This window comes from Camellia sinensis, chromosome 5 (genome assembly GCF_055761805.1).
Source record: "Camellia sinensis isolate YWXY chromosome 5, ASM5576180v1, whole genome shotgun sequence".
Taxonomy (NCBI): domain Eukaryota; kingdom Viridiplantae; phylum Streptophyta; class Magnoliopsida; order Ericales; family Theaceae; genus Camellia; species Camellia sinensis.
The window spans coordinates 168,819,142-168,829,803 of NC_138965.1; the positions used below are offsets into that span (position 1 = coordinate 168,819,142).

General features: G+C 30.6%; 1 protein-coding gene across 2 annotated transcripts; it reads right to left on the reverse strand.

Annotated features, from left to right (window-relative positions):
- Positions 1-2,279: 2,279 nt before the first annotated feature.
- On the reverse strand, positions 2,280-8,410 carry LOC114258708 (transcription factor bHLH68). Of its 2 annotated transcripts, XM_082870379.1 has the most exons (9): positions 7,861-8,410; positions 6,832-7,165; positions 6,523-6,603; positions 6,225-6,290; positions 5,284-5,349; positions 5,036-5,098; positions 4,297-4,341; positions 4,003-4,047; positions 2,280-2,736 (listed from the first exon to the last, which is right to left on the reverse strand). In XM_082870379.1, exons 1-9 carry the CDS (start codon positions 8,070-8,072, stop codon positions 2,593-2,595), a joined length of 1,056 nt encoding a protein of 351 aa, XP_082726505.1. In that variant the 5' UTR covers positions 8,073-8,410; the 3' UTR covers positions 2,280-2,592. The 2 variants fall into 2 exon arrangements, with proteins under 2 accessions (XP_082726505.1, XP_082726506.1); XM_082870380.1 differs by lacking the exon at positions 4,003-4,047.
- Positions 8,411-10,662: the final 2,252 nt, after the last annotated feature.

Consider the following 10,662-nt stretch of genomic DNA (forward strand, 5'->3'; position numbering starts at 1 on the left):
CTTATAGTAAAAAGTTAAAGATTTCATTTTCTCTCTACTTGTTGCACATATTTTCGTAAAAAATCAAAAATTCATCCCAAACATACTAATTTTTTTACGTCATAAATTAGTTAAAAAGCCAAAAAATTACTAAAAAAGTCTATTACCAAACGAGGCCTAAGTTATAATTTCTTCATTATTTGGAGAAGGTCAATGTCATTTACTATTAAAAAGATGAGAGTTTTAAAGGTTTTTTGGGATTTCAATGTGACTATGTACTTAACTAATAGTATTTTATATTTTTCTTATAAATGTCTAATTTTTTGAGCCATATATAATTTACGTAATTCTTTATTATTGAGTTAACACACCACTAATGAGGACAAAATTTTCAACATCAACTATTGTCCATCAAATTCTAAACATTTCCATTCCTTTGTGATTTTTCATGTTCGTCCGGAGGGTACCAATGTTGCTCATTGTCTATATAAGCTAAGCCTTTGATGTTAATTCCCCTTGCATCTTGATGGAGGAGGTTCCTCCTTTGCTAGTGCAATTGGTTGCCTTTAAGCTTCGTATCTTTATAACTTTTTCCCCCCCTCTAATACTGTATTTGGTTGAGAGATTTGAAAAGTAATTTAAAAAGAGAAAGGGAAAAAGTAAGTGAATAAAATATACCTATATTTTACTTAGTTTTACACTTTTTTTTCTTTTTCTTTTCTAAGGTTGTGTTTGGTTGGGAGATTTTGAGAGGAATTTGAAAAGGGAAAGGAAAAAGATGTGTGAAATTATATGAAATGTAGGTATATTTTTTCACATTTCACGTATCTTTTCCATTTCTCTTTCCAAATCACTTCTTAAATTCTCTAACCAAATACAATGTAAATCTTTTCTCAAATCCCTAACCAAAATTAAAAAAATTCTCACTCATTCAAACCGATCTGTAGATATATATCTGGGTCCAAAGCCAGCTTGGCCCTGGCCCAGCCCTGCCAGGAGTATCATGCAATTTAATGACGATTCATTACCCGCTTCACAGCACCCCCCTGGCCCAATGTTTCTTTTAGGATGTATTTTGTTTGCGAGTAAGCCGTACAAAATGCTGTGCAATCCTCATTGATTTATTTGCTAATTATAAATTAATTTGATTCATGATTTGAAATTATAATTCACCTTTGAAATCTCTTTGCTCCGCCATAATTAATATATATATATATATATATTTTACTTCTAATAATGAAATATCAAAAAAAAATCAGTGTGAAAGAGATTTGAGATGTCAAATATTATGCAAATTACTATTATGTATTATGCAAATAGTTGATAATTGTTTAAGGTTATTCTTTAATTAACTAATAGGTTGAAACCATCCAAACAACAGTTTAGTTTCAGATAGTAAATTTGTCAATCTACCATATATAATTTGGTTTAATTTTATCCTCAAACAAATAGTTGTGCTTTATTATGATCTATTTTACATTCACTGACACAAAAATGTGTACTTTGCATTTGATAAACATGTGCTTGGAATCGTTAATATTCTTTGGTTTACCGTTATGGTGTATAAGGGTCTAATAAAATGTTTATTGTCTGAGTCGATTTCTGACCACACTGTCAAACAAGTACTCAGCTAGCGAACACTGGCAGATTAGATCGCGCTCGAACGACCTGCAACAGAAAGAAGTTCCGGCGGTGATTCGTCCACCGGGAGGCACTCCGACGATCAAGTCAGTTATCTTTTAAAGATAGCAAAAGTACTTAACTCACTATTCAACAAAAAGAAGAGCTTTTTTATTCATAGTTATATATCTTTTGCTATCAAGATGTTTGATTGAAGAATTAAGTATGAGATCATTTGTTAATCTAAATAAAAGATTAAATTATCTCAAGTGTTTTTTTAGTAACTTTTTTTCTTTTTACTTTTCAAGAAAAAAAAAATAAGTGATAAAAAATTAGTGTGTTTGACAAATACTAAAAGGTTATTTTCTATTAGTGAAAAAGTGTTTTTTTTTCAGCTAAAAAAGCCAGTGTTCAAACTACACAATCTTTTTATTTTTTGAAATAGCCTTGAAGTAATTATTTCAGCCAAAACCAAATACACACACACCGAAAAAAAAAGAAAGGGGGGATTGAAATAGCCAAAGAATGCACTTGGATCATGAATCTTAATAGAGATTTGAAAAGATAAATGAAAAAGGTAGATGAAATTCCTTTTATAAATTCTTATCAAAATTCATAATCCAAACACTTTAAAAATAATTATTTCAGCCAAAACCAAACATGATTGGCTCAACAAGATATGAAGAAAGACCAAAATGCCTAGGTAGCATTAAGATGATCAATAATACTAGGATGGCATACACATCAAAGCATTGTATGTACTTGCCAATAAAAAGGGGGGGAGGGGGGGGGGGGGGAATTTAAAAAAAAATCAAGATGATAGTCATATGAAACCCTATGTTACAGCACACTTGATATATCTAAACCAAGAATTAATGCATAGCATCATGAGCAATCAGCCTTAATTTTTTTAGCAGAGTGACTGCTCATGATGGTATATCATTTCATGAAGCCCTTTTTTTTCATATAGTGTGCTGTGACAAAAATTTCCATCTACCGGAAACCGCCACCGAAAGCTGGCGGAGCCGCCGCTGGAGCCCAATAATCTGCCCCATTGTCACTCCCAACTTGCAGTGTGCATGATATTGGAACTAGGCACAACCCTCTACTCCTCAAGTCCTTTGGTTCCTCACAATCCTAACAATATTCCAAATAAAAAAATAAAAAAATTCATTAATGACAACTTTGTCAACTTAGCTAGAGACGAAGGAAAAAATAAAATATGCATTATGTGTTAATTTGGTCTTCCTAGTTTTAATTTCGTTGATTTTATTTCTAATGTATTTTATTTGAGTCATATTAATTTAATTTAAAATAAATCATTTAAATTACTAACATAATGATAATAAAATACATATATGGTCCCTATAGTCCGTCTTCAAGTCATGTAGGAAGTTGCATTTGGTTAATTACTTTTGGCGAGAAGGAGAATTAAAGTTTTTGCACAAAATTGAGTATCATTTTTTATCAGTTAATGCACACTTCAACATACAATTTTAGATATTTCGTTGGAGATTCTCCTAGTTTCCAAAGTTTTCTATTTCAATCTGGTCCCTAAATATTGATGAAGAAGACATAGCATAGCTTTACAGCATTTAGGGACCAAATTGTCAAAACTGTAACTTTGGGACCAAAGTGGGCCAAAATGCATATCTTAAAAATCATGGATGCGTTTGGTAGAACTTTCTAAATATGATTTGAGAGTATGAGTTGTATTTTGATTTTGTGAGTGTTGAAATTGTGATTTGAGTGCGGAAAATTTGTTTGGTAAAAAAGCTTTGAAAAGAGTTTTGAATTGAGTGAGAAATTTTTGATATGACATATAATATTTGATACAAAAACTTACAACTTATAACTAAACATACAACTCAAAATTCTATTAAAGCACATAAAAAATTCAGAAAATATTTTTTTCGAATATATAAAAATTAACATATATCAATTGCAAAAAATAAAAAATAAAAATTGGCACTATTCGGTCAACCGGCCGGACGATCGATGGGACGTTCAGTTAGGCCAAATTTCAAAAAAAAAAAAATTGAAAATTGCGTCTTACACAGAGTTTTTTGTAGAGTTTTCTAGATGTTGTGGAAATATAATTTGAACATCCTATCCAAACATCATATTGGAATGTGGAGGTAGAATCATAGTTTGAAAATCGTTCCAAACACAGCCCATATGTTTATTTTGTTATTATTCTGTTAATAATTTAGACCACAGTCTAAAATCATCCAATTTGATTCAATTTAGATCTTTTAAAATTGAAATTGATAAAATGAAAACTTGAAAGCTTAAAGTGACACAAGGCATGTAAGTCAAGAACCATAGATTTATTTATTTATTGCTTAACAATTATATAAGGACTAAAAATAAAAAGAAGATAAAAAAAGTTTTTGTGAATACCTGCTCGGAAGCTCCTTTTCTCTTCATGCAGTTGTCATTCAACAACTATTCAAGAAATAAATTAACAACATTTCTTTAGATTATTAATCTTTTTTCATTCTAATGGAACTAAAATAGTCCCTAATTATTACTTTCTTGGTTTTAATCAAGGTTAAAGTCTATAAAGCTGCTAACCTTATGCTTAACTATAACACTTTCATTGCAATTAATTATGATGATACAGTAAATAGAATTTTTTATTTTATATTTTCAAATACATGCCTTTGAGGAGGTAATGGATCCAATAAAGCATACCTGACCAGGGTCTTCAGGAAATAAACAATTCCTCTCCCCTTGAACCTAAAAAAATAAAAATAATTATTAATTAATTAATGCCACATAATTAACACAAATACACTTGCACATGCACATATCCCTACAAATGGTTAGGAATTCTGTATCCCCACATTTCATTAATGTATTTTTACAAATAAGATTATATAAAAATTGAGTTTTGCTACCTCATTAGAGGTGCAATTGGTGGTGATAAAATCGGGGGATGAAACATTTTTCATATAACTTTTGAAACATAGAAATTTGAGAATAATTCTATGTGAGAGAGTGCATTAAAACGGAGGGATATATTAATTAAGAAAATTTTCACGATTTTTGACTGAAGTTCACAATTAATTATGCTTACAAAATATGCCAAAAGACTTCTTTACCCTTCTCATTTTAACAATATATTTTGCCTCTTCTTCTGTTTTCAAAAAATTCAATCACCAACATTTATTCCCCAAATTTTATATGAAATCTACAGAATTCTCAAAACATAATCTTACAATTAAGAGTTATAATAGAGGAAAATAAAGTTTGGAACAAAGTATCTACAAAACCCATGCACATACAAGATAGAGAGTTTTATTTATTTTATTTTATTTTTATATTTTTGATATTATATATATATATATATATATAGAGAGAGAGAGAGAGAGAGAGAGAGAGATTGGTGTTGCTTTGGGAAGTGAGAAATGAGTTTTATGTAATATCTTACAGACTGTTGCTGGTGTCTCATGTTTCCTGCTGATCCACTGCCCAAGTAGGGTAAGCTAAGGGCCTGCATTCAAGGGGGAAGAGAAGAGAATTGACATTTTTTTTATAAAAAAATTCAATAAAACTAAAGAATGGTTTTGAAGTAACATTGAAAGATGAGATTGCAATTATTATATTATATGTGCCCATTACTGGTTCATGGTAGTTAGCAAAAAAATAAAAAGAAGAGGAAGAAACATATATTATCACCTCAATTTGACTCTGAAGGAATCTAATGTACCCAATAGCTTCTAACAACACAGAAGCAGTGTCAGTCTGCAAAAAAGAGAATTTAAAGGCAAAAACAAAGCCATGTTTCATGTTCTCTTTAAAACTTTAATAGATCAAACCCTAGACATATATATGAGAAAATAAAGAAGAAGAAAAACAAAAGAAAACAAAAAGGAACTTTCACCTTTGGAAATAAAATACTTCTCTGTAGGGCTTTCCTCATAAAGAGCTATATGTCATGTTTGTGCCTTGTGAGGCATTCTTAATTTTGTTATGGGTAAATCACATTGGAAGTCCTGCATTTTGCCCTTTGCTTTATTTTGATCATTGTAATTCTAATTAGTTTAATTTTATCTCTTAATTTTAAATTTTGTATTAGTTTAGTTTAATTGATTATGCCAATTAAGATTTTTGAAGGAAAATAATCACTGGATTGGTTGAAGTTAACTCACTGAGTTGAACAATTTTATAATTTTATTTATAGAAATATAACATTGCCGTTTATGTGTGAATTTTTTATATAAAAAAATATTAAAAATTAGACTAAGGCCAAGTTTGGGTACTTCCAAAAAAGTTAAAAAGTCAAAAAGTTACTCAAAAAGTTAAAAAGTTAACACTATTCACCAAAAGTCAACAATTACGGCTGCACAACTCCCAATTCAAATTTTTCCCTACAAATCAATTTTTACAATTTTTTATTACACATTTTTCAATAAAAAGTCAAAAAGTTAACCCAAACATCCATATTTTCAACCTCAATTTTTTAGTCCAAAAAGACAAAAAGTGCACTTTTTTAGTCTTCCCAGATAAAAACATAAATTTAGAGTTAAAATTAAAATGACCTAAATGACATGAGGATGAAAATATATGGACTACCATCTAATTGGCCTTCTGTTTTTTAATTAGAATTTAGAGCATACCTTCCCAAATGGGGAAACTAGCTGGTGGAGGGATGTTATTCTGTCTCCTAATTTCTCCTTCCTCACCTGTTGGAAAACACAACAAACAAAATGAGTACTTGTTTGCAAAATTGTTTTTCATATATAAATAATTGAAAGATTTTTGTTTTCTTCTTGTATATGGATGATATGTGGATAGCTAACGAATTGTCATCCTTAAAGAAGAGGACAAATCAAGAAAGACAACAGTAATCATCCAACACAGAGAGAGAGAGAGAGAGAGAACCCTAGTTTTCAAAATGGAATTAGTTTTATTTACCTTGAAGGTTGATTGGGTTGAACAAGGTTGATGAACCCTAGCTTTCTTTAGTACCATACCACCAGTGGCAGTGCTGTTGCCCTACAGGAAAAAAGAAATTGTCAAGATGAGAATCTTTATTGACCACATTTGATAAATCAAACTAGATAATAAACAATTCATTTCCAAGAAACTTTTAGAATGAACTGTAGATAGAAAATATTGATCAAATCCCTAAAATCACTGGAATTAGATACAATTCTCTTCATATTTGTAAATACTCTCCTACCTATTCAAAAGAAGAAAAAATACAATTCTTCTCTCTCATACCTCAGAGGAACGATCCGGTGGTGGATGCCTCCCATCAGACTTCTTGTTAGAAAAATCCAACATGTTGATGTTGCTTAAATGTGTTGTAACACAAGACTTTGGATATGAAGCAATCATCATTTGAGACCAAGTAGGTTTTGCTGTTGTTTGGTAGTCCACATTAGCATTTCCATGTCCATAGACATAGCTGCATGGTGAGTTTTCTTGCTTTATTTCCACAGATGGAGCATTTGGAGCTTGTTGCAATAGTTGTTCTTCCCAATTCTCCAACTTCTTAGCTTGAATGTGGGTCAGACTCACACCAGACTTTTCTTCTTCACCCACCAATCCTCCCCTACAAATCAATAAATCCCAACTAAATTTCATTTTATCAAAACAATATAAAACAATTAGTAGTTATATATGGATGGAATTGGGGGATAGAAATTATGGGAGCATGTGAAGTCCAAGTTGTGATCAAAAGCTCAAGAGAGAGAGAGAGAGAGAGAGATCATGACAGTATAAAGATAATCAACAAATTAAGATGAAAGCATCAAAGAGTACAATGAGATACTTAATGACTATGAACTAAACTTCATCACTCATAGTCTTTATTAACTCGTTGTGCTTTTGCTCTGAATTTAACAATTTTTTTCTTTTACTGATAAAAAAAACAAATTATAAGATGAGTATTACATAGAGAGGATAAAGAAGATATTCAACTCGAATATCAAAATTTTATGTATGTGTGCGAGAGAGATGCATGTATAAGCTCTCAAATTTTAGATAAAATGACATATATCTCGAAGGTATAATAAAAAGCCATCAAGATTAGAGTACAATGAAATGATAATTTATATGACAGTCCTTATTATCTTGCTGTACTCTTTGCTTCGAGTTTAATAAAATTCTCCTTTTTATTGACTAAAAAAAGAAACAAATTATAAGATGAAGAGCATGTATATAGAGTGGTATATATACGGAGTGAAGAAAATATTCAAAAACCCATGTGTGTGTATGAGAGAGAGAGAGAGAGAGAGAGAGAGTTACAAGAGTAGTTGACTCCATGACTCTGGAAGGTCCTGGTTGTCATGCCAAGAAGATATGGGTGGTGGTGTGAAGTGAGGGAATAGATTTGGAACAGGAGGCAAGAAAGGTGAAGATTGTTGAGATGGTGGCCTCATGCTATTCATATTCCACCAGTTAGGCCCTCCGGCCACCATTTGTTGCACCGGTGAGCTCTGCAACACACCTTGATTCATCGTTCTCTCTTTCTCCTCCTCAACAAACACACAATTTTCCCTTGCTTTCTTTCACTTTCTCCCTCTTTCTCTTTTGCTTTTCTCTTGAAACTCCCAAACACAAGTCTTTGTAAGAAACTTTGAGAGGTCTAACTTCTCTGGATTAAGTAGAGGAAGCTCTCAAAATTCTCATTGAGAGAGAGAGAGAGAGAGAGAGAGAGAGATTTTTATTTTTTTTAATCATAGGGGTTTGAGAACCTTTGTTGTTTCCTTTCTTTCTTTATTAGCTTTTTCCTTTTTCTTTTATGTTTTTCTTTTCTTTCTTTTCTTTTCTCTTAGCTTTTGCTTTATCCTAAAGCGAGGCAGAAAAAGGTGGTAGCAATACTCAATTAATAAGAAAATCTAAAGTATTAAAAAAAAAAAAATTAAAAATCTGATCACTAGAGTAACCTTTGAGTGCATCACAATTCCATCTTATCAAAGCTAAGAGGATAGCTTCAATCTTCATATCTACACCATTACTGAAATAATTCACTATAAGCCCCCCTTTTTAAAATTTTTAATTTTGTAATGATGGATCATTAGGAAAATTATATATAAGTTCACTTTTTAGATTCATTTTCTAGACCTAGTGAAGTGTCATCAACTAATCATTTTCTTGACGCATCACTAAATTTAAAAAATAGGTCTAATTTTTTAAACTGATTAATAATACTCTGGATTATTATAATTAGCTCACACTACCATTTAAAATAAAATTTTATGAACAAACTCTGAATATTTACAATCATTTGTAAACCACAATATCAATTAAACTCAAATATTTTTGCATCTGTGAGCGTTTAACATGAAACATCTTAAAAAAATCCCATAGTGAAGTTTTTAAAATTTTTTGAAAGTGGGTTGTTTCAATTTTTTTTTTTTTTTTTGCCTAGTTTGATTTTTTTCCCCTCAAAATCTCTAAGTTTTGAACCACAGAGCCAACACTGAACTCGCCTTCAAAAAACAAGCCCAGGTTGGATGTAATATACACACACACCCAACTGGCTATCCGATGTGGGATAGCCCCTGCCCAAAATCTCTAAGTTCGTTCATCTTATTTGACCTACCAATTTTCAACCATGTTCATCAATTATGCAATAATTACCTACACAAGCCTAAGCAAGACCTTCTTTTGATCTTTTCCTGTTTGCCTTTTAAAAAATTTGACACTAAAAGTTAATGGTCATAGTTAACCAGCCAAACAATACAGGACCCACTACAAAAAAATCATACAAGAAAATGATAATCACCATATACATATAATCAACAATATATTTAATACAAGCTTACACAGTCATGTATAAGATGATCATATCATGATGGTATAGATGATAATTTACTCATTGTGTATTACAAACAATGTTAAGTATATCTACATAAAACGTCATGTTTTTAGGCATGTGCTACATAAAGAATTGGGTTAAATACATTTTTAGGTCGTTAAAATATGTATTCCATGTCATTATAATTCTTGATATTTAATGTGTTAATTCAGTCTTCAATGGACTCGAAGATAAATAAATAAATAAATAAATAAAATAATAAATAATAAATGGTCTCCAATATCAAATTTCCATCCATATTTTATAACAGAACCATGGGTACTTTGTCTAAATTAAGACAATTCGAATGAAAATAGGGTTGAGACACAAATTAAACAAGTTAAGGGTTAAATTGACACAATTAAATATCAAGAATCAAATTAAATACTTAATTTAGGGATTGATGGTATAACAACCCAAGGATTGTGTTTTTGTCGCACCCAAAATTTAGACAATTAAATATTAAATAAGGACTAAATCCCAATTAATATTCCATCATGTAAATCCTAAGGGTGAAACAAAATCTAAATATTTTCGTCTCAATTTGGTTTAAGTAAATTTCAATGCTCAAAAAAATTACAAGAGATAAAAAAAAAAAATTAACAAAATACCAACCAAACCATCCATCATAAATTTATAACTATTCAATACCTTCAATATTAAAGTAACACTAAATAGTCAAAACAACTTAAATAAGATAAAGTTAGAAAATAACCCACAATACCAAATTATTAAAATACTAAGGTCATAAAAAAAAATTAAAAAAAAACTAATATCAACCCTAAACTCAAGAAAACAAAAGAAGTCTGAGAGACATGTCCTACAACCATAATTATTTCTCGTCACCGCCGTAGTTCCAACTAATCCTACAAAGGAAGCTCAACTGCGCTCAAACAGAACGTATCCGAGATGTATGAGTACAAGATTTGACACTCATGTGTCCACCAGACACAAAAAAAAAAATACATTTAACTCTATTATGAGACAAGACAAATAGTTCCACCCGCACTGAGACGAAGGGGTAGTTTCTCAAGATACGGTGACATTTAGTTTTTTGTCCATACACAACTAAATATAAATTGAGTATAAAAAAAATAAAAATATATATATGGTGGGTCAACTCTGCAAAAAAAGTTAGTATGACTCACCATTCTACAAAAAAATAAAGTTAGTATAATTTAATCATAAGTAAATTACTGAAGAAGTATAAAAATGTACTATTTCATGCTTAGATCATTCGAATTGAC

Coding starts and splice junctions, on each gene's coding strand:
- LOC114258708 (XM_082870379.1), bottom strand. CDS start 8,072: ATGAATCAAGGTGTGTTGCAGAGCTCACCGGTGCAACAAATGGTGGCC. Junction 6,604..6,831: donor CACCGGATCGTTCCTCTGAG/GTATGAGAGAGA, acceptor TTTTTCCTGTAG/GGCAACAGCACTGCCACTGG. Junction 4,342..5,035: donor TGAGACACCAGCAACAGTCT/GTAAGATATTAC, acceptor TTATTTTTTTAG/GTTCAAGGGGAGAGGAATTG.